The 24,318-nt window shown below is 45.7% G+C and overlaps 2 protein-coding genes across 3 annotated transcripts in view; both read right to left on the bottom strand.

Annotated features, from left to right (window-relative positions):
- The window catches only part of Psma6 (proteasome 20S subunit alpha 6), a 30,962-nt gene extending 21,707 nt beyond the window's left edge, over window positions 1–9,255 (bottom strand). Inside the window, exon 1 of the mRNA XM_087552434.1 lies at window positions 9,126–9,255. Coding sequence (XP_087408560.1) covers window positions 9,126–9,147 — 22 coding nt within the window. The 5' untranslated portion in view covers window positions 9,148–9,255. The remainder of the gene's footprint in view (window positions 1–9,125) is intronic.
- A 3,111-nt stretch (window positions 9,256–12,366) lies between these two features.
- Prorp (protein only RNase P catalytic subunit) overlaps window positions 12,367–24,318 on the bottom strand; it is an 89,224-nt gene continuing 77,272 nt past the window's right edge. For both annotated transcript variants that reach the window (XM_087552671.1, NM_001106730.2), the window contains 3 exon segments: window positions 18,075–18,223; window positions 14,932–15,127; window positions 12,367–12,570 (listed from right to left, as the gene is read on the bottom strand). In XM_087552671.1, the coding sequence (XP_087408797.1) occupies window positions 12,427–12,570; window positions 14,932–15,127; window positions 18,075–18,223 (489 nt within the window). In that variant the 3' untranslated portion in view covers window positions 12,367–12,426.

Below are 24,318 nucleotides of genomic sequence, written 5' to 3'. Positions count from 1 at the left end.
TGGACTTCCCCTGGCTCAGGAGCTGTCACTGGCTCCTACTGCTTTAGCACAAGCCTGTGGGGCAGACCTGCTGCCTCTGTGGAAAGTTTGCTCTCCCCCTCTACAAGGCCACCAAGTCAGACTTTTTGAAATGACTTTCTGGGTTTTTGAAAAGTTTTAGAAATGACTTGACATCTCGTGAGTCTTGGAAAATTTTCTGCAGGGCCTCTGTTTGGCAAAGCCCACACTCTCCTTGGGGATGGGAGAAGGTGGGAGGTAGGGGTTACCCACAAGGCAAAGTACAAAGTGTCAGTGACATGCCGAGTCACATGGTGTTCCAAGGCAAGGTGAGAATTCTGCTCTGATGGGGGACATAGCTCAGTGGAGACTGATTTGTCTATTATGTGCAAGACCCCAATTCTGTTTCTGCCAATCCTCCCGCCCCACCCTTGCTCACTCTTGCCTACCCACAAACACAAAAAGTCCATAACTTAAAATGCTCTCCAGGTAGTTTCACCGAGGCTGTGATAAGAGAAAAAAATGAGGTCTGTGGTTCCGTGTGATATTCGTGGGTGTTAAAATACAAAGTCTTCTGAATTTGAATATACCACAGTAGAGAGTCTTAGGAGACCTGGGATTCCTTGCTTTGAAGGAGCCCTAAAGGCAGCTTTGAGTAGGATCTCAGGATGCAAGAACCTGCCCAGAGCAGTGAGAGAGAGAGAGAGGTGGGACTCTGTCCAGCTCCCTAGCCAGACTTTCATCAACCATGTCTCCCCAGATGATTGCCTGAAGACAAGACTCTCTCTCTGAGTCTTCTCATTAAAAACAAAACAAAGCAAAAAAACAAAACAAAAACAAAAATAAACAAACAAACAAACAAAAAAACAACGCTTTCCCTGGTTCATGTCTGAGCAGCAGATCTTCCTGCAGCTCAATAGCTATTTTTGAATAGCTAGCAGCCTGTAAGTCTGATAGGTATTGTAAGGGAGAAAAGGCAGTTTCTCTGTACTCCAGTCCCATAATCTGTGAGCAAAGGAGAGGGCCAAATGAGACATCAGAGGTGGACTGCGATGTAGTTTATGAAACATGTTAATTTCATACTTTATGACAAAATCATGTGTGCCAATGTTTTGCCTGCATGTATGCTTGTCCACTAAGTACACACAGTGTTCAAGGAGGTCAGAAGAAGTCATTGGATCCCCTGGGATTGGAGTCACAAGAGGGTCAAGAACTGCCATTCGGGTCCTGGGAATCAAACCCAGGACACGTGGAAGGACAGCTAGTGCTCTTAACAGTAGGGCCATCCCTCCAGCTTCAACTTCCTTAGATTTTTACTCATAAAGCTTTCACACTCCTATGTGACAGGATTCCAACATAGCAGTGTGAAGTGAAAACTTAAGGGTTCTTCAGAAAGTCAGTTGTGTCGGACACCGTTTGCTGGGGCAAACACGTGAAGGAGTGTCTTCCTGAATCCAACACAAGTGAAAGGATGTTTCACTAAGGCAGACTCACGAAGGAACATTTCACTGAAGCAGACACAAGTGGAAGGATGTTCCGCTAAAGCAAGCATGTGAAAGGACACGTGATGAAGGACTCTTCGCTAACGACACACATGTGTTTATTGGTCTGCCTTACATTTTGTGGTTGAGCTGCATTTGTTGGGACTCCATAGAGAGAAACACACCCAACGCTCCTGGTGCTCTGCTGGCATCTTCTTGCAGCTTCTGAGGACTCGGGCCAATTAGCAAAGTGACGTCAGCTGATGCAGACTCACATGCTAAGGCAAGACCCAGGAAGGTCACGCAATGTTTGGAGGGTATAAATAGGACTCAATGAACAGCGAGGGGGGCTTGCTATAGAGCTAGCTGTGCAACACTTAACTTCATTGAGAGATGCACAGCAAAGAACTGCTCTTGGCCTTCCTGTCGGTCCTGTTCCTCCTGCTGACTTGGGCTGATTTGGCTGAGGCCTGGTTGTTACTGCTAGGTGGTGCCACGGCTGCTGCTATCCGCACTACCGACCTGGACTGCTGGTGTTTGCGAGTGGACTGAGCTGCGGCTGCTGACCTGTGAACTGACCTACTCGTTTCCTGACAATGCAGATGGGATTTGCTCTAAAGAACCATTCCCAAACAGGTCCACTTCCCCTCTATCTTAATAATTTTTTCTTCCCCACTACCTCTGGTGGGTGATGGGCTAGGAAGGAGGTTAAAGCATTTAAGAACCATCAGTAAAAGTAGATGTTGAAAACATCCAATCTACAGCAGTGCCCCCCAGTTCCCCTCGTCCATGATATAGGGTGTGGCTCCCACCTCTGTGGTGGCACAATGCTGTGTCTATCAATACAGCAGACACATGTATCATTACTTCCCTTCTGTGCCATCTCCTTCCTTACCAGTCAACACAGTTCCCTGCCTGGACTCTCTCAGTAACTACCAACAATGATTAAATGCTGCTCTTTAATTTGAAAGGGAATTGTATTGGCTCAGTCACCCGGGCATTTGACTATAACCATTCACGGTCTCCTAACACAGCCAAGACCTGCGGTTTTGCAGCTCACCCTTGATTTTTAGCTATAACTTCACTGTAACACCTTAGACTTGTGATGTTGCTCTTATTTTTCCAGACCACCTTAACTGAAGACCCGGCACTCAGCTGAAGTTTCTAGAAGCCAAAGAGATTGTGAATTCCTTGAGAAATCACATTGGGCTGCCCAGATGCTGGAAGACCCCAGCTGGTTTGGTCTTAGCCATTGGTGGTTTGTGATAGACTGCTTTCCCTTAGACATGCTAACACAGGAAGCCTTTCAGAGCTCCAGAGGACAGTGAAAGCAAGCTAGGGAAGACAGAGGCAAAGTCGTGGGCTCTGAGCACAAGGTGTGGAGTACCAGAAACAGCATTTGACTCTGAGCCTTGCCACAGGCCACCCCCTACTGACCACAACTGTGGTCAGTAGTTATCTTCTCTCAAACAGGAGCATTCTGTCTCTATTGCAAAGGCAAAGTAAAAATCAAATGAATTACTACAATGAAATAAAGCCAGGTATTACTAGATTTGAACTCCGCTTCTCTGCTTCGAAAGGGTGTTGGTGAATAAGGCTCAATACGCTCTACTCCCAGTAAACCACCAAGCCAAGAACTGCAGACCTGAGTGCGCTTGGTTGTACTCAGAAGTGAAAGCGGCCTCTTCCTACCCACCCTGCCCCATACCGCCCAGCTGCAGCCATAAACGGCAGCACTGTGGAAGTGCAAACATCAATCAGTTACTGAGACTGTCACAGCTGCGGTGGGTCCTGCACCTTGCAGTCTGTTAGACTTTCCCTTGTTCATCCCAGACCTTGTTTCCTGTCTGGGGCGTGTGGGTGGGGGACCACCAGGAGTGTCAAGAACAGAGGTGAAATAAGACTCAGCGGCCTTCCCTTCAGCCCAGAGACACTTCCTCTTCTTTGAGGTTTCCGAATTGGCTTCCTCTAATTCCTATTTTCTTGCCACAAAAGTGACAACGCTGATGCTCAAAGGGCCATATCCCCTCGAGGTAATTGGAGGGAGGGAGAGGAGGATGCAAATGAATGAGGTTTCTGATCATTAAACAAGTATTTTCATTCACTAATTAGAAATACGACTTTGTTTGGTTTGGGTTTTTTTCCCCTCCCACTTAGATTTGGTTTCTTTTGAGACAGATTCTGTAGTCCAGGCTGGCCTAGAACTGGCTGCGTTGCCAATGCTGGCTTTTAACTCTTCCTTCCTCTACCTTCTGAGTGCTGACTTAGGAACTGCATCTTGAAAATCTAGTTGTTGGCAGGAAAGGCAGAGAACACTCTAGGTTTTCCCTCTAGCTACTCTGAATTGACTTTTGTTTCACAGTGGGGAAGCAAAACATGTTTGAAAAAACAGCCAGAGATAGCAGATCTAAACATTGGAAGGACGAAAGACTCTGGAATTCTGTCTTATAACACCCCAGCTACCACAGCACCTTGGCTCTGGGTGGGTGGAGGGTTGCTAAATGGGATGATTATGGAAGATAGAAATGTTATGAAGACAGAGTCTCAGGTAGCCAAGACTGGCCACAGATTTGCTATGTAGAGGAGGCTGGCTGTGAATGGGTGGTTCTCCTGTCTCCAAATGCTGTGACTGACGGATGTGGCAACATGCCAGGCTCTAAGAGAATGTCATTTCTTGATCACTGAGATATAAGACACCATAGACTAAGTATCTGGCCACCCAGCTCACATACAAAATACCAAAGAGCCGGGGAAATTCACTCAAAGGAGAATTGGCCAAGAAAGGTTAAAAATCAGAAAGACATTTTCAAACAATTTCTCCATAGTAGTTCAATTGAACCATATCTATGGACAAGGAACTGGCCTACCTGCTCTGAGAGATGTACATATGAACTGAGTAGGGTCCCACTGAGTTCACAGGGTGGGGTCAGGGTTGTGGGGAAGCTGAGGGATGAATGAAAGGGAGGTTAATTTGACGGCATTTCAGAGCACTACAGCAAGGGAGTTTATGTGCCAGAAACTGCCCCACTAGAGGGCAGGCTTGGGAGGACACGGACTCTGATAAGTGAGGCAGACGTCAGAAGCTGGGAGTGTGTGTGTGTGTGGGGGGGGGTGGTGTTCAGAAGCAGAGGAAGAAAACAGCTTGCAAAATGCTTGTGTAAGCTAACACACACACACACACACACACACACTGAGGAAGGGACTAGATAAGAGATAGGGGGTTTATGCTCTAGCTGGAAGACAACAGGGAGACCTTAAAACTTGGGGTGTTTGTTTGCTTGTTTGTTTGTTTGTTTTTTGAGACAGCGGCACATGGTTGCCCAAGCTGGCCTCAAACTTGCTATATGTAGACAAGGACGGCCTTAAACTCTTGATTCTCCTGCCTCGACTTCCCTAGTGCTGAGATCACAGGCTTACATGACCACAGTTGGCTGTTTGCTTGCTTGCTTGCTTGTCATGGGGTTTCATATAGTCTGTGATGAAGATGACCTTGACCTTTCTGCTCCTCCTCCTCCTTTTGAGTGCGAGCTATCACACCTGGTTATATGGCGTTGGGACTTGCACCCAGGGCTCTGCCAGTGCTAGGCCGAGCTACAACCACAGCCCGGCTCTTTGATGTTTTTGAGCGGCAGAGTAAGGAGCATGACTGGAATTATGCTTCGGACAGATAAATGAGGTAGCAGGATTTAGGGTGAACTCTAGCTGGGCATACGAATCAGGAGGCTACTGGTAATAGTTCAAGGGAGGCTTTATGAGGCTTCAAGTAAAGAAAGCAGAAAAACAACATCTTCCAGAAATTGGCTTCCCACCCACCCTGTTATTAGTCGTAAACAGGGTTATTTGTAATAGGCCTGGCCTGGAAACCATCCAAATGTTCATCAATATGGAGTGAGAAGTCAGGGAAAGGGCAGAAGGGTGTTTCTGGAGCAAGTGTGAGGCGAACTGTAGCAGGAAACACAGAGTTTTGTTTTCTATTCTTTTCAGCTCTTCTCTTTCTAGTTTATATCTCTCAGCAGTTCTTAATCTGTGGGTGTCCACCCCTTTCTGGGGGATCACATATCAGATGTCCTGAATATCAGATATTTACCTTCAGTTCATAACAGCAGCAATATTACAGTTATGAAGTAGCAATGAAATACTTTTGTGGTTAGGGGTGGCGACAACATGAGGAACTGTATTAAAGGATTGCAGCATTAGGAGGGTTGAGAACCGCTGCTCTAGAAAGTTCCATTACATCTTTTCTCCCCTTAGATAATACAATCCTATGGTCATTTTAACAAAATCACAATTCAGAAGTTAGAGTATGAAATTCTGTAACAGAAATTCCAAACAGGTGCTGGCAAATAGCTCAGCCAGTGACCTGCTTGCCTCAGAAGCATGGAGACCGAATATTATCTCCAGAACAAACATAAAATGCCTGACAAACACTCGTAATCCCAGTCACTGTGCGGGCAGAGATAGGACGACCTTTGAGGATCATTGGTCAGCCATTCAGCGCCAATGAAGGACGCTGTATCAAAGGAGTGGTATATAGTTTTCCTGAGGACGACCGCTGAGGTGGTTTTCTTTCTCACACACAACTGTAATTCTAAAATTACAGTTCAGTAATTTAGTTAATAAAATCTTGGAGCTCACTGAGCCCCTTTCTACTTGGATTATAAACCACAGCATCGGTATCACCAGGGATGCTCCTCCTCAGTTAGAGCTCATTTCCCTTTTGTGCCAGGGCTATGCACACACTCCAGTAAGCAGTTAGACTTCCAGCTAGAACCAGCCTTTAAAGTCCACTTTCCTCAGGAACAGAAGATGGAGGCTCAACCAGCAAGCCGATTTTCAAGTTAAGACTGAAAAGATTGGGGAAGCACCTTCAGGTGTTAAGATGACAAGAGGGCCTTTCAAAGGAGAGGGTTGTCCAACATCATAACCTCACGGCCTTCCCAGAAACACTGTGGTATGAGACAGAGCAGTGAAGAGAGCAGAAATTGGCCACTGGGATAGAAAAGACAGACAGACACTGTAGCAAGCGAGGTGACTATGCTGCTGTTGATGCCATCTGTCTCAGGAACGCTCTGAGGGGGAGGGGGAAGCCTGGTGACACCAGGAGGGGCAGGCAGTGGAGACTTCCTAATGTGGAGAGACGAGGCTTTGTGTTCAATCTCAACAACAACAACAACAACAACAACAACAACAACACACACACACACACACACACACACACACACACACACACACGTGAAAAATAAATGTGAAAAAAGACATCTTTTTTAAACTTGGAAATCCTGAGCTCGTGGGATGGCTCAGTAGGTAAAGTTATTTGCTTCCAGACAGGATGACCTACAGTCAACGCCTGGAACCAACTTCTCCAAAAGCTGGACTGTCTCCCATATGTACAAGAGCATGCAACAAGTGAATAAATGAATGGATGCAGAAGAAAAGTTTGAGATTCTGAAACCAGGGCTATTTTAAGTAATTAAAAAAAACTCCAAAACAAAAACAAAACAAACAAAAAAACACCCGAGAGCTGGAGGGGTGGCTTGGCAGTTGTTGCTCTTCCAGAGGATTGAAATTGCAAGTTCCCAGCACCCACACTGTGCTGCTTACAACAGCCTGTAACTCTGGTTCCAGGGGATCCAATGCTTCCTTCTAGCCTCTGTGAACATCTGCATATCATGTGGCACATTTATTTGTTTAAAAAATGTGTATACATACACACTCACACACACATACACACTCACACACACATACACACTCACACACACACTCTCACATAAACACACATACACACACTCACACAGAGTCAGATATGATAGAGCGAGTCTATTATCGCACCGTCTGGGAGGTAGAGGTAGAGGCAGAAAGATGATAGTGGTTTGAGGCAAGCCTGGGCTATGAGAGACCCTGCTCAAAAACTAAAAGTCAAAGATAGGATAGAGAAAAAGAGGCCATTAAACAGAGGGCCAAGAATCACTAGAGGAAGAGGCTGAGACGCTGATGATTCTGGAAGTGAAAGAAAAATAGTCTCTTGACATTTGCGAAGTACAAAATGTTCAGTAGCAATTTTCTCATCTAAACTTCCCTTTGTGCCTTGACTAACAACTACAAAAGCCACGTGATTTGCTTGGAATAACAAAAAGCTCTTTATGTTCTTTACAAGTTCTCTTCACAAACACAGCCTGGCCTGAGCTTTCTCTAGGAGACTGGAGGGCGGGCTGGAAAGGACCTGTTTCATTAAGGATGTGGCCACTCCTGCTGGAATAGACTAAGTGCCAGAGGATGCAGACTTCCGCTTTAGACCGCTTCTGGAACAGTTTCTTCTGAACTCAAGCAAGCTTGAGTATGGAGTGCCCTAATCTAAGTCAGTCAACTCTTGTTTGTTTTGAGACAGAGTCTCATGTAGCTAAAGCAGTCCTTGAACTCCCGAGCCTTCTTCCTCCAGCTCCAAGTGCCAGGGCTATCGGCATGCACCACTACGTCTGACTCCCCATCAAGTCTGTCTGTGAATTACCATCATTATGAGTATAGGACAATGTAGATGAAGAACAGCTGGGTGGTGGTGGCGCTCACCTTTAATACCACTTGGGAGGCAGAGGCAGGCAGATCTCCGAGTTCAAGACCAGCCTGGTCCTCAGAATGAGTTCCAGGACAGCTAGAGATACATAGAAAACCTGTCTCAAAAAAACAAAAAACAAAACAAAATACTAACAATAACAATAATGTATATGTAAAAAACATGCCAGAAGACTGAACAAGGAAAGTGTGTATGTATGTATGTATATAAAATATGAGAAAAATGTATGCTAGCTTCATCTACATAGTGCATTCTGGGCTGCAGGGTGGAGACCCTTTCTCAAAAAAAAGGAAAGGAACCTTGAATTCTAGGACAAAGTTACAAAGAGGAAAAAAATCCAAGAATGATTTCCTTTTTTTTTTTTTGGAAAGATCCACTGATACAGATTTTACACATGTGACGCCAGTGCTGGCCTTTTTGCTGGGATGGGAATGTCCGTGTCCTCCCTCCTCACCCTCCCTCCCCACCACCCACCACTTCCTCTCTTTCCTTGCTTCTTCAGATGAGAGGGTTCACAGTGGGTAGTGAATCCTATACAGAGATTTATTGGAGAGCCCAGGGAGAGGAGGGACAAATCCAGGACTGGCTGCCTATGCTCCTGGGAAGGGGCAGACAGCAGCAAATTGGACAAGGCACAGTGCTTATGTAGGGGTTCTTGGGGAGTGTGTGTGTGTGTGTGTGTGTGTGTGTGTGTGTGTGTGTGTGTGTAACTTTCTAGGGTGCAGATTTCCAGGGTGAGGGTTGATGGGATTGGGATTTAAAGTCCTGAGTTTAGGGGAGCTCAAGGATTGACCTTTTACCTAAAATTAGCATCATTTGGGGAGGGACCCGTTGAGAGATTGGAGATGACTTTTCAGTGACCGTTACAGAGGCTGGAAAGGCAGTTCTGGCAGTTAGGGAGGTCTAGGGGAGGGGCCTGGCGTCTGGAGCTCCTCAGTGGGGGGACCTGGCCTCTTTCCTGCCTTGAGGGTTTACGAAGTTTACAAAGTATACAAAGTTTACAAAGGGAGTCCACAGCGGGAAAAGCCAGCCTTCCCTACCTCTTAGGTGGCCTGGAAAACCAACAATTAGGCACTTACTTTTTCGGAGATTGGCCATCATCCACCTAAAAGTAGCTGTTCCGTGGAGGTGGATGCTTTGTCCCAACCCCTCAGCCTAGGACTCAACCCTGCCCCAGAAACGCCAAACGGATAGAACTGTCCGGAATTCCACTGGAACCTAGTGGACACAGACATTCTATTCTTATGTAATCATAGACAGTCTGAGATACCTTTAGTAATGGACTTTAAATATTTAGATGGCAGCCGAACTTGATCTCTAATCATGTTCTGCTCAGTTGAGAGGGATGAGGTTGCCTGACCTGACATCTTGAATTTATTTCGCTAACATATTAGCGATTAAGTTGCTACCAGTGACTTCGCAGGCATTTGCTTCTTGGAGTAGATTTTTTTTTAAGTAGCACCAAAAAAAAAAAAAAAAAAAAGACTGGTGCATTAATTTTAGCTTAGTTGAAAATATTTTTTTTTTTGCCAGAGTTACCAAAAATCTTTCAGCTGTTAACTACTGATGATAATAACTTCCAGCTATCTATTCCGTGTTCATGTGGGCGTGCATGTACATGAATAGGCTAGAGGGCAACCTCCATCATTGTTCCTCAGAAGCCACCTTGAACTTTGCGACAGGCTTGTTCTGTGTCGTAAAGGTCACCTGATAGGCAAGGTGACCAGTGAGCCTGTCTTCACTCCCTTAGTGCTTCTTTCTAAGCATATGCCCCTATGCTCAGCCTCTGCATGTGAGCACTGGGGTCAAATTCAGGTCCTCAGGTCCTTGGGGAACAAACACTGCCAACTGAGCCATCTCCCCAGCCCTTTCACGTGATTTTAATAATTCAATCTAAGTGGGCTTGGCAGCTCATGCCTACAACCTAGCACTTGGGAGTTCAGGCAAGTGAAGGGCTGCAGGTTCCTGACCAGACAGGTATGCATTTCTAGACACTTTGATATCCTCACCAGCAAGCATAAAAACACCACCGTCACTAACAATAATACCTAAACCCCTTTATACAGGCATGGTATCTCACATACCTTTAATCCCAGTACTGGGAAGGCAGAGGTAGGAAAACTGTGAGGTTGGAGGCTAGCATGCTCTACATAGTGAGCTTCTGGCCAGCCAGGGCTGTAAAGCGAGCCACTGCCTTAAGAAAGGAGCCTCAGTCTATCCAGTTGAATATCTCGCCGAGGGGAGGGCACTCTGGTAACAAACTATTGCTGGCTATCAGCAGTGACTGGGTAACAGTCACTGTGTATTTCCAGGCCTAGTTGAAACCAGGTTTGTTGTGAGTAGCCTGTGAGTTCTAGGCTGACAAAGGATAGGTAAGATGTGGTAAGATGGGGGTGGGGTGGGGTAATGATGGTGTACATCTTTAATGCCAGTATTAAGAAGGCAGGGGCAGAGGGGCAGAGGGGCAGGGGGGGGGGAAGGGGCAGAGGCAGAGGCAGAGGCAGCAGATCTCTGTGAGTTCAAGGCCAGCCTGGTTTACAAAACAAGCTCTAGGACAGCCAGGCCTACACGGAGAAACCCTGTCTCAAAAAAACAAATGAAAAGCCAACCAACCAACCAACCAACCAACCAACCAACCAACCAACCAACCAAGATACCAGATAAGGACTCCACTTATCTATTTGCCAATTACAGAAATTAAGAAAGTAATTCTTACCCTACATACCATCCTCCTCTCTATTCCTGCTCTAAAATTAAGCTATGAGGAGCTGGACACAGTGATATCTGGAAGGCCAGGGCAGAAGTACTGAGTGTAAAAGCTCTAAGAGGCCAGCCTGGGCAACCTAGCAAGCCCTCCATCTTTATTCCAATGACCAATTGAGGGCAAGCTCTGAGTGTGGTAGAACCCCAGCACTCATTTGTCACCTTAAATACTGCTAACAGAGCAAGGGAATAAGGCTTCAGGAGATACAAAAATAGCACTTCAATTTTCTGACACGGGGTCTTGTTATGTAGCCCAGGCTGACCTTAGCCTTGTGTCTACCTCCAGGATGCTGGGATTACCGGCTCATGACACCACACTGGGCCCATTCTGTTTCTAAGGCATATCCTATCCCTTAATTACTCTCTACTGTTTCCAGTGGCAGAGGTAATGCCTGTTCAAAGTGTCGTGTTTATGCAACTAAAACAGCTATTCACTCATAGTACAGATTTGATTGATTGACTGACTGACTGACTGACTGAGACTGTCTTGTTACATAGCTCTGTGAGTATGGAATGTGAAATCCCTGTCTCAGCCCTAGGAATGCTAGGGTGACAGGCACAAACCACCAGGACCAATAGAGACAATGGCTTCCTAAGCAACTCCTCTCACTTGTTCTTAGACGGGTGGTTTTAGTCAAGTGGACAGACATAAACGGGCAATCTAAATGTCTGGTTCCATTGCCGTCTTTGGGAGACAATGCTCCCTAGGGCCACTGTGGCAGGGTGACATATGCCAAGCAGCTCTAAGAGGTAACCACACCCCTGGGAAAAGGACAGGGGTACCCTAAAGTAACCGCAAGTGAAGGCAAGAGTTTTGTTTCTGAATAATATGAATTTTACAAACTCATTACTACTCTAATCTAAACTACAGTGCCCAGCAGAAGAAATACTTGACTGGAAATCCAAGAAATGGGGTATAGTTGAAACATCTTCACTAATCAGCTGTGGCATTCAGGGAAGTAATGTTATCTGTCTTCAATTGCTTCACCTCTCTAAACCCAGATTATTGGCTTTTGGAGTCTGTATTAGTCTGTTTTCTACTGCTATGATAAAGCACTAACCATAATTAAGTTGTGGGGGAAAGGGTTTATTTGACTTGGGTATCCTGGGTCTCAGACCATTGAGAGAAGCTAAGGCAAGAACTCAAGGCACGAGCCTGGAGGCAGGAGTCGAAACAGAAAGCAGTGAGGAACACTGCTTACTGACTTGCTCCCTGTGGCCTGTTAAGTGAGACACCACTGGTGAGACTCTGCACTAACACACCACTGAAACAAACAGATCAAAAGATGTTACATTTCATTTAACTCAAAAGTCAACTTACTGGGCTAGGGTTGCATGTAGCTCGGCTGGTAGAATGCCTGCCTCGAATACATGAAGCCCATGTCTCCTGCACGGTACACAGCAGGTGTGTTGGCCCACGCCTGTAAGCTCAGCATTCCGGAAGTCAAAGCGGGAGGATGGAGGCCGAAGGCCTACAAACAAGACCCCGTCTCATAAACAAGACTGCACAAAGCTAAAAAGCAACCTGACACTGCAAAGCAACTAAACCAGACAGTGTTACTAAAATCCTTTTATTTCCAGAACACAGGTCATGCCAGGAAGCCAGGCCAGTACGACTCAGCAGGGGGCAGGGGTCTTTCTCTGGAGGCACAGCCATTTGGTGGGCACTTCACAGGAGGATCTCGGCACCAGGTCTTCATCATAAGGAATGTGCCAGGTGTCTCCAGTCGTCTGCACCACAGTGTCATAGCTGAGAATATGCTGATGGATAAGAGAGAGCCGATGGTGAGAACAGCAGAGGGTTACCAACCCTACCCCATGTTTTCCGTTTCTTTGAAAGAGGATTGTGTTTTATTTGACACTGGATTTTCTTCCTTCTTTCCCTTGTATATCCGTGTGAGTGGTGTACGAATGCTTATGTTCTGACGCGCATGCCTGTGCACTCGCAGAAGCCAGAGGCAGACGGTGTGCTCTTTCCTACCAATTTCCACATTAATTATTCCTTTGAATCAGACTAGACCTGGAGCTTCTGTCTTTCTTGCTTGCTGGCAGCTAGCAAACCCCATTCATCTTTTGTCTCGACCCAGTGCTGAGACCATAGGCATGCACAAGGCCATGCTGGGCTTGTTATGTGGGCGCAGGGATCTGAACTCAGTGAGCGCTAACCACTGAGGCATCCTCCCAGCCCCTGCAACCAGAAACAAAATAAAAGTGTAAAGGGGGCTTCATTTTAAGGTTAAGGGCTCTCTATACAAGTGTCACATTTATAAGTTATAGGATTGCTTCATTGTTTATAGGTTTTATAAGTAGAAGAGAGAAAATTAAATATAGAAAGTAGAAAAATGGGCTGGAGAGATGGCTCAGCGGTTAAGAGCACCCGACTGCTCTTCCAGAGGTCATGAGTTCAATTCCCAGCAACCACATGGTGGCTCACAACCATCTGTAAAGAGATCTGATGCCTTCTCTGGTGTGTCTGAAGACAGCAACAGTGTACTTATATATAATAAATGAATAAATCTTAAAAAAAAAAAAAGAAAGTAGAAAAACAGCCCCCTCAAAAGATTATCTGGAAGTGAATTGCAGATAAGTACTTCTAAAAAAAATAGCATTTATTGTGTAAATCTAAGATCGATACTATTACTACCCTTTCCCCAGCACCCACACAGAAATCAGACAGGCATGGTGGCATAATACCCAGTAATCCCAGCATAGGAGACTGGGATAGGAGGGTTTGGAGGCTAGCTTGGGCTATATAGAGAGTTTCAGGATAGACAGTCCATGGTGAGAGCTTGTCTGATTAAAATACACGTATAAATGCATATATTAAGATATATATGAGTGTATGAATATAAACATTAGAATAATCAACAATTACCAAGCCTCATCTAACTTCTACTGCTTGTATTTTCTCCATTACTGTATATATGCATACATATATTTTAGAGTTTGCTTGTTAAACAGGAAGTAGCATAGGATTATTCCTTTGTGAGAGGTTGGGCTATCTGTCACTCCTTTTGAATCCAGAGCCTCCTTTCTCATCTCTATCTTTATTGAACTTCTTAACGTTTCTGAGGAAGCCAGGTCAGTTGTCTTGAATCATTTCCCATCATACAGTCCCAATTTTGCTGGTTTATAATTGCTGTGATATCATGGGGTAGTCTTTCCCATAGATTTGTTCCACGTTTTAGCCTATTCTTAAGATCACTAAACTCATTTATAGTGCTATGTGCAACATATTTTGAAATATGCATACACTGTGGAATGGTTACTCGAGCTGTTTAATGTAAGTTACCAACTTGTTATTTTTTCACAGTGAGGAAACTTAGAATCTGCTCTCTTAGTCTTCAGCTCCTGGGCTGAAAAGATGACTCAGTGGCACTGCTCCTGCAGAGGACCAGAGAGAGTGTGGTTGCCAGCATCCACACGGGAAGCTCACAGCTGCCTGTAACTCCACCTCAGAAGTCCTCGTCCCTCTGCCTCCTTGGGCACCGATGTTCACATACCCACACAGACACATACAAGCATATAGGTAAAACTGAAAAAAGAACACTATATGTTAGCGGGGGCAGGTCAGAGAGGAGGACTGTAAAGTCTAGATCTGCCCGAGTTTAGTGTGTCCAGGACTACCCTGTCCCCAGGGAAAGTGGAAACTGGGCTAAGGCTGTAGCTCAGTCAGAGGACTTGCCTAGCATATGCAAGGCTGTGAGTTCAATCTCAATCTCTTCACCACACATGCATGCACGCACAATTAAAAACACAAATGTAATTTAAATTAAAAAATTGGAAAAGATGCTTAAAAGGAAAAGTAGACAGGATAAGAAATTCCAAGCTATTTCAGGGGAACAGGTAGATGGGAATGTGTGAGTGTCTGGTGTGGGTGAAGGCGTGGTTTCAGGCACAGTCACGACACCCCACATGTTTCAATATCTCAGTCAATTTGCGGTTGGCCTATGAATCCTTTTGCCCTGACAGATGCTGTTTCTAGGAACTGGCTAACTACCAAACTCCAAACTAAAACACAACAAAGTAGTTTGAACCTTCAACTCATGACATTTTAAAAACTGTACCACAGTCCCTTCTTTAGACATGTCTGCTAGCATGTCTTAGAGACAGACTCCATACCTGGAAGGTTAGTTTTGATTTCAGAAACCCTTTCGTGATTGCCAGCTGATGGCCCTGCTGCCACTTAAAGAACAGGCGCTGAGCCCGGGCATCAGGCAGGCAGGCCTTGTGGTCCCGCAACAGGTCTTTGGTGATAAACTTGCAGTGACTGCCTGAGTTCAGTGTGGCATACAGAAGGAAAGGATCGTCCTCCGAGCTGCAGCAGAGATAAGGGAGAACAGTCAGACACTCAGGAGGCAGAGGAGGCTCTCCGCCGTCCTTACTCATATTCTCACCTTCCTTGGAGGCGCCTCTGAGTTCTTGACAGAGGATCTGAATGACCCTTATAAAGCACTTGGAGTCCTTAGTTGGTGACACACTCTAAAATACAGCAAAAAACTGAGGGTACATAAAACTTTCAGGCCAGCCTGGGCTGGAGCTGTGATCTTCTCAAACAAATCAAAACAAAAATCCCAAAAGACAAAACAAAACAAAACAAAAAACCAAAAACAAAGAACCTAAAAGTCCCCAGGAGTTTTCTATGAAGAAGAGTAGAATGTTAGAGCAAGCTGCATTTACAGTGGGATTATGGGGATTCACCACACTGCTCTGGTTTTTTGTTTAAAGTTTGCTTGACACATTAGTAGGGAATGCAAGTTAATGTTAAAATATAAATATCTAAATCCGAGGCACAGGAGACCAGTGGATCAGTCTTTACATTAAGTGCAGGCCCCAAAACGGGGCAAGACCAACTCCCAGGAGACTCCTGGGTTACAGCCATGGTCTATCCAGGTCCTTTCTATAAGACAAAGAACAACGATGACAACAATAAACACACAGGCTTTCCTGAACTCCGTGCCAGATTCTGTGTGTTACAGCCATTTACCCTTCACAGCCACCTCACGAAGACTGTACATGAAGTAATACTGTTGTGGGTGGGCCACAGCAGGTCTGCAATCTGACACGAGCCTATACTCCTAACGCTTAGCAACACTGCATGAGGGGATAGGACTTTTGCTCTTCAAGCAATGGAAATGTCCCCTTTTAGCTTAAAAAAGTAGTTTGGTTTGTGATCCGAATGAGGAGTTGGTCTCCTGCCTCATGTGTCAAGAACCATTTTACCTTTATAAGAATAACTTCTTTGTGTAATTCAGAAAAGCTTGAAGTTCTCACTTCTAAACTAATGATCATTAGGCTTAGAGCTAAGGCACACCCTGCAAAGTGATAGCTAGGTATTCCTGCAAAGAAGTGTGTGCCAGCCAAGTGTGAAGACCTGTGTGTGCCAGCTAAGTGTGAAGACCTATGTGTGCCAGCTAAGTGTGAGAGCCTATGTGTGCCAGCCAAGTGTGAAGGCCTATGTGTGCCAGTCAAGTGTGAAGGCCTATGTGTGCCAGCCAAGTGTGAAGGCCTATGTGTGCCAGCCAAGTGTGAAGGCCTATGTGTGCCAGCCAAGTGTGAAGGCCTATGTGTGCCAGCTAAGTGTGAAGATCTATGTGTGCCTGCTAAGTGTGAAGGTCTATATGTGCCAGCTAAGTGTGAAAGCCTATGTGTGCCAGCCAAGTGTGAAGGCCTATGTGTGCCAGCTAAGTGTGAAAGCCTATGTGTGCCAGCCAAGTGTGAAGGCCTATGTGTGCCAGCCAAGTGTGAAGGCCTATGTGTGCCAGCTAAGTGTGAAGATCTATGTGTGCCTGCTAAGTGTGAAGGCCTATGTGTGCCAGCCAAGTGTGAAGGCCTATGTGTGCCAGTCAAGTGTGAAGGCCTATGTGTGCCAGCCAAGTGTGAAGGCCTATGTGTGCCAGCCAAGTGTGAAGGCCTATGTGTGCCAGCTAAGTGTGAAGATCTATGTGTGCCTGCTAAGTGTGAAGGCCTATGTGTGCCAGCTAAGTGTGAAAGCCTATGTGTGCTAGCCAAGTGTGAAGGCCTATGTGTGCCAGCTAAGTGTGAAAGCCTATGTGTGCTAGCCAAGTGTGAAGGCCTATGTGTGCCAGCCAAGTGTGAAAGCCTATGTGTGCTAGCCAAGTGTGAAGGCCTATGTGTGCCAGCCAAGTGTGAAGGCCTATGTGTACCAGCTAAGTGTGAAGACCTATGTGTGCCTGCTAAGTGTGAAAGCCTATGTGTGCCAGTCAAGTGTGAAGGCCTATGTGTGCCAGCCAAGTGTGAAGGCCTATGTGTGACAGCCAAGTATCAAGGCCTGTGGACACACTGAGGGTTCGCATGTGCCATCCAGGATGTCCCACCTTCCTGAGAGCTGCTTTCTGCTTATGAACTGCACACTGTCTTACTACTCCTGCTTTCCATGTTCCTTTGGCTTCCTGGGAAGATGTAGCTCAACAGCAATTTTCTATTGGAGTAAATGCAGGCCCCCAGTGAGGTCCTATGTAATATGGTCCTTCTCTTTGATTTCAAACTCCCCCCCACCTTTGCTTGCTTTCTAGACAGGGTCTCATGTGTTCTAGGATGACCTCTGTATAGTAGAGCATGACCTTGAACTCCTGATCTTCCTGCTTCTACCTCACAGGGCTAAGATTACAGACTGATACCAGAACAGCTGGTTTTACAGGGAGCTGGGGTGGAACTCGGAGCTTCCTGCATGCCAGGAGAGCTTTCTCCCAGCTCAACTGCATCCCCAGCCCCGAGGACTACTTTCCTGTTCTAACGCACCCACACTGGCCTTTTCTTCACCAGGGTCCAGCTAACTCCGGGCTAGGACCTTTGCATCCCTGCTGTTCCAGTATGAGGGAGGAGGACGGTGAGGTAAGGAGTCCTTCCCACAGCAATGACCACTGGCCACAGGAGGCTGTCTGACGACTTGTCCTATCAGGGCTAAAAGGGCAGAACCTTTCTTGTCGTCACTAAGGACAGACACTGACTGTGTTTACATTTGTTGGTGTCAGCTCATTGATCAACTTAGGAGTTTATGGTGTGTATCCTGAGTAGCAGTCCCAATCCAGACCCACTTCCCCCTCTTCTCGTGGGTGCTGACTTCCTCGAATGCACATCTGTTCGACTGTGGATGTTGGACCTTGTAAACTACCTTCATCTCTTTGCTTTTGTTTTAAACATGGCTGCATCCTCACAGGCATGCATTTCTAAATGACAGAGTAGATAACTAGTGAGCGGATGACCGGAATCCACTCTAACTCACCTGCCCCCTCCATACTTACATGTTATCAGCAAAAAAACAGTGGGCTTGCTTCCGCACCTGCTCCATCTCGTCCTTTCTCCACTGGGAACTGGGCCTCAGCATGTGCTTCCGGCCCAGGACCAGCAGCTGTAGATTCTGCTGGGCCAGTTGAGAAACTATACCCAGGAGCTGAAAAACAGTCAAACAAAGGAAATTCAAATAACTAGGCAGGTTCTTGTAGCTGGAAGAGAGTAGCTTTTAATAACTTTCCATTTTTTGAACCCTGAGGAAAATGAAAAGTTAATGCCTTCTTGGTTGCTGTGTGTTTAACAACAGCTCTCAAATAGCACAGGCTGGCTTCCAGCTATGAAGTCATGGGTGGCCTTGAACATCTGGTCCTCACACCGCCATACACTGAGGTCTGGGATTATAACCTCTCATCACCATGGCCAGCCTACAAATTCCTAACCCCTGCCCAGGTCATGCCACAGTGGTTCCTGGTGTGGCTTTCACAGACAGACTAATTCAGTTGTTTTTAAACTGAACCCTCTAGAGCTCCCTGAGATAGTGATGGGACAGAAGTCATTAGTCTAAATTTGAAGCAAAAACTATGTATTTCTTAAACAGTTTTTTTTGTTGTTAGAACTTTTCTGTGTAGCCCTGACCATCCTAGAACTTGCTCTGTAGACCAGACTGGCCTCAAACCCTGCCTCTACCTCCAAGTGCTGGAACTGAAGACCTATGCCACCACCATCTGGCATTACTTTTAACAACTTGTAAAAGAATTCTTATTATTACTGATGGGGGATCTGTCACAGCACACTCGTGGAGGCCAGAGGACAGCTTTGTGGGTTAGGCCCTCTCCTTCCACCTGTATGTAGGATTTGGGGCTTGAACTCAGGTTGCCAAGATGGTGTTTAGTCAAGTGTATAACACCTTGTCTATAATCCCACTATTCTAGAGGCTGAGGCAGGAGAATCACTCACTAGTTTGAGGTCAGCCTCAACACAGCAAGATCCTGTCTAAAACAAAACTCCCAAACATGACAAAAGGAGAAAGGCTGGATGAAGCCTTGTCCCTAAACAGCAGCCGAGCTCTCACAGGGAAGCGCTGTCCCTGGCTACACGTGTACTGGTGTATCTTTACTGCCGCTACTGTCTACTGGTATAGCTTATGCTTACCCTGGAGTAAACCCAACTCTACTGCAAATACGATTTTACAAAGCAGTTGCTTTATGGCCCCTAACTACCAGTTTGGAATGAGAACAAATGAATATTTGTCTGCTGAAGAAAGAAAGAATGCCAGGGCCAGAGTGGAGATTCCCAGGCAAGTTTTTAGTTAGTAATATGCAGCTTTTGTAGGGCACCAGGATGACTTAGCAGGCAAAGGTACTTGCTATCAAGTCTGGGGCCCCAAGTGCAGCCCCAGATCCCATATAATGGTGAAGGAGAGGAGCAACCCACCAAGTTGTCTTCTGACTTCCACACGTGTGCTGTGGCAAATTCCCCACCAGCAATAACAACAATTAATTCTTTTGTTAATGTTTCTTTTCTTTTATTGTACATTTTTTATTTACATTTTAAATGTTAGCCCCTTTCCCAGTTTCCCCTCCAGAAATCTACTATCCCATCTCCCCTCCCCCTGCTTCTATGAGGGTGCTCCCCCCCTCACACCCTCCCCCCGTCCCCACCTTGACATTCCCCCTACACTGGAGCATCAAGCCAAGGTCTCCTCCCACTGATGCCCAACAAGGCCACCCTCTGCTACATATGCAGGTGGAGCCATAGGTCCATTCCTGTGTTCACTTGGGATAGTGGTTTGGTCCCTGGGAGCTCTGAGGGGTCTGGTTGGTTAATATTGTTGTTGTTCTTATGGGGTTGCAAACCCCTTCAGCTACTTCAGTCCTTTCTCTAACTACTCCATTGGGGACCCCGTTCTCAGTTCAATGGTTGGCTGAGAGCATCCACCTCTGTAATTGGTTCTGGCAGAGTCTCTCAAGAGACAGCTATATCAGGCTCCTGTCAGCATGCACTTCTTGGCTTCATCGATATTGTCTAGTTTTGGTGGCTGTATTTGGGATGGATCCCCCCAAGTGGGCAGTCTTTGGATGGCCTTTCTTTCAATCTCTGCTCCACTCTTTTGTCTCCATATTTCCTCCTGTGAGTATTTTGTTGCCCCTTCTAAGAAGGACTGAAGCACCCACACTTTGTTTTTCCTTCTTCTTGAGGTCTGTAAATTGCATCTTGGGTATTCCAAGCTTTTGGGCTAATATCCCCTTATCAGTGAGTGCATACCATATGTGGCTTTTTTTTTTTTTTTTCTGTGATTGGGTTACCTCACTCAGGATATTTTCCAGTTCCATCCATTTGCCTATGAATTTCATGAAGTCATTGTTTTTGATAGCTGAGCAGTTCTCCATTGTGTAGATGTACCACATTTTTTAATCCATTCCTCTGTTGAAGGGCATCTGGTTCTTTCCAGCTTCTGGCTATTATAAATAAGGCTGCTATGAACATAGTGGAGGATGTGTCTTTGTTATATGTTGGAGCATCTTTTGGGTATATGCCCAAGAGAGGTATAGCTGGATCCTCAGATAGTACTATGTCCAATTTTCTGAGGAACCACCAGACTAATTTCCAGAGTGTTTGTACCAGCTTGTAATCCCCAATAATTCTTTTAAAATTGTTTAAAAATATAGTTTTTTGCTTCAAAATTCTGTGCATGTTCATAGTTATTTCTTAGCTTTCTCTTTGTGTAAAGCATATGGGTGTCACCATAGTGTACAAAATTCTAGTAAGAGACTTATTTTTTTTCTTACTTGCCTATCAAGCCTAGGAAAATATAAGATCTGTCTGTACATATATTTGATGGTTAATAAACAAGTTCTGATTAGCTAAAGAATATGCCCAACATCAGGAGCCAGGCATGTCAGTCCATGCCTGCAACCCCAGCACTCAGCATACGGAGGCCGTTCAAGTCCAGACTGGAATACGTGAGTGTCAGGACAACGCGGGCTATTCAGAAAGACCTCACAGCATAAGAGCAACAGTAATAATAATGATAAACCAAAAGTATGATTTAGGAAGTCAACACTTTAAAGACACTAAAAGCATCTGTCTTTCAAAACTCACTTATTGTGTGTACGCGCGTAAGAATTACCACAAGTTCTTGCAAAAATATTCAGAATGTTAAAGCACATGTTGAAGCCCAGAATGGTGCTGCATACCAATGATCCAGTGTTTCAGAAACCCAGGCAGGAGGTTCTCAAATCCCAGGCCAGCCATCCTGAGCAACTTAGCGAGAGCCTGTCTAATGTGACACAGGGCCATGTTGGCTTGGTGGGGGAGCACCTGTGGAGCACCAGTTTCTCAGCGGTGGTGGAACACCAGTTTCTCAGCGGTGGAGCACCAGTTTCTCAGTGATGGAGCACCAGTTTCTCAGTGGTGGAGCACCAGTTTTCTTGAAGGTAGAGCACCTGTGGAGCACCAGTTTCTCAGCGGTGGTGGAGCACCAGTTTCTCAGTGGTGGAGCACCAGTTCCTCAGTGGTGGAGCACCAGTTTTCTTGAAGGTAGAGCACCTGTGGAGCACCACGAGCTCTGTGGTTCAATCACTGGTACCACAATCAAACAACACAACCCCACTGTTTCTAGTTTTTCAGGAAGACACGGTCTAAAGAAAAGCACAACTAAGTCTTCACAGCCATACCCCGACTCAGAGAAACTGCCCCAAGTTCACTAAATTAGAGCTTAATTAGGAAGGAGAGAAAAACCAAAGCTTCAGTTATTCTGGGGCACCATCTTGCGGTTGAGAGGTCTCTAAATGACAATGAGAGGAGAAGACAGTTTTTGTTTGTTTATTTTTATATTTTAAAGATGACTAGGTAAAATAAAGGTAACCCGAGAACAGTCTGGCTATGAAAAGCCCTCGTGCAAACTGCAAGCTGGACTTAAATGGCTGGTTCAAAGTCCTGGGCATACCCAGAATAGCAAAGAAGAAGAAGTTAATGTAATTCTATGTTCAATCAAAAATAAAACTGGGTTGAGTGTGATGGTGCATGCCTGTAATCCAAGTACTCAAGAAGCTGAGGCATGAGTGCTGCTAGTTTTGGGCCAGCTTGGGCTACACAGACAGATCCTGTCTTAAAACCAAAACAAACCAAATCAACTTTGGACTGGAGTTGTAGCCATGTGTAGTAATTATTGGACTGGAGTTGTAGCCATGTATAGTAATTAATTACTATTCATAACTGAATAGAGCTGTATATAGTATTATCTACAGGCTGTATTGTAATAGTGGGGGGGCAAGGAAAAAAACCTCAACCAACTGGGAGGAAGGACATGGTACACACACACACATACACACACACACACACACACACACACACACACACACACACACAAAGTCACACAAAAGTAGACATGTGACCATTTGGAGAGGAAGGGAAGCAGGGGAGGAGATGTGCAAAAGGAGGTGACCTGGGAGATGATATGAACAAAGTACAATGACCTGTGTGTATAGAAGTGTCATAAAGAAGCCATTATTTTGTATTCTTACTCAAATGAATAAATTAAGAAAAAAAGGGCTGGAGAGGTTATCTGGTGAGGCAGCTAAGAACATTTGTTGCTTTTCCTGAGGACCTGAATTGGGTTCCCAACACCCATGACTGGTGGCTCCCATCAACTGTCATTCCAGATCTAGGGGATCCGGTGCCTCCGGGTACCTGCACTCACATGAGCACTGCACAGAGAAGCGACAGATAGCGCAGCTGAGTTTCCAGATGAGTTACCCAGACAAGGAACGGGGTTTTCACAGACAAGGCACAGCATGCTCGAAACATCGTCAGCATGTTGCGTTCTACAGTGTGAGGAGTGAGATTAGCTCAGGCAGAGGTTCAGGAGGGTGACATGGAGAATGCCTAGGAGGGGAGACAGATGCACAGGTCTCCATCAGAGGGGTCTGTTCTTGCCTGAAAGCAGTGGTGGAGATGAAAGGATTTAAAACAGCGATCACTGTAAATGGCAAAATTCTGGACTGTGCTACAGGACCCTCGTGCGTGCATGTGTGACTGTCTTCGGGGAGGGAGAGTCTAAGTATTAGTGACGTAGAGGCACCATGTAAGGACCAAGATGTGATCTGCAAATGCACATAACCAATTTCATGGTTCCATAGCACACAGTACTGAGTTTAGCTGCTTCTCTAGACTCGGTATAAGATCCGGATAGCATCTATTTTCAGCACAGCACATGCAGATTTATTAGCTCTGTTTTGCTAAACAGTCAGTTCCGCTCTTCTTTCAGACCAAGTGGTGTGGCCTCTTCAAAACCCAACCCCCACCCTCACAACCCCCAGCCTCACACAGAGATCACCCACATGCTCTCACTCCCACATACTCACCTCTCTCTCTCTCTCTCTCTCTCTCTCTCTCTCTCTCTCTCTCTCTCTCTCTCACACACACACACACACACACACACACACCCTGCACACACTCGCATGCACATAACACCCAACTTCCAACTGCTATCAAGGCAAAGGAGACTTAAGAACATTTGATCAGAAAATGTCAGTGGCGAGGACAGAAGCTGAAGAAAGCAGACATAGAGAAGAAATTCTTGTTAGAAGAAGCTCCTGAGAAAGAACCTAAAGATTGGGAGAGAACATCTGTTGCACTAACATGGAGGGAGTAGGATTGACTGAACCTAGCAAAGAGAATACACTTCGTGTGGTGGTATGTGCAGAAAAATGGTCCTTCCTCCTGATAGCTCTTTTCTGTGGCCTGAGCCTAGGAACTTCTGCATGACTGCAGATATGCAGGGATCAGGACAAGGTAAAACCCAGATGTGGTTGGAGGCTGGCAATGCCTATAGCCAGCAGGCGTCCTCCCTGTGTAAGAACAGGGGCACTGGGACGTGGTCATGGGGACGGTGAGGTTCTGGCTCCACACTAACGTCTGCTGAAACGGTGCCCTCAGTGGGATTACCATCACTTGCCCATGACCACTCTTCCCATTTAATGTGAGCAACTGAGTTCTAAATTGATATCAGCACAGGATGGATGCTTGGGGTCCTGGCCCCAGGAATTCCAAATTCCCTTTTTATTTGTTTGTTGAGATAGCTTTACATGTAAAATGAATAAAGAGTCTTCCACTTACGCCTCCCCTCCCTCTCTGTTAACTTTGTGCTCTTTATCACGTCTGTTAACAAAAATGTAAAGTAACATTATTTGCATATGATTTCTTCATATGTAAAGATGAAATCTTTCATAATTTCTTTACTACTTCTTATAA

Source organism: Rattus norvegicus, chromosome 6 (assembly GCF_021556685.1).
Source record: "Rattus norvegicus strain SHRSP/BbbUtx chromosome 6, alternate assembly SHRSP_T2T, whole genome shotgun sequence".
In the NCBI taxonomy this organism is placed as follows: Eukaryota; Metazoa; Chordata; class Mammalia; order Rodentia; family Muridae; genus Rattus; species Rattus norvegicus.
The sequence above is the reverse complement of the archived record's forward strand: the minus strand, read 5'-3'. Positions and strand labels throughout refer to the sequence as shown.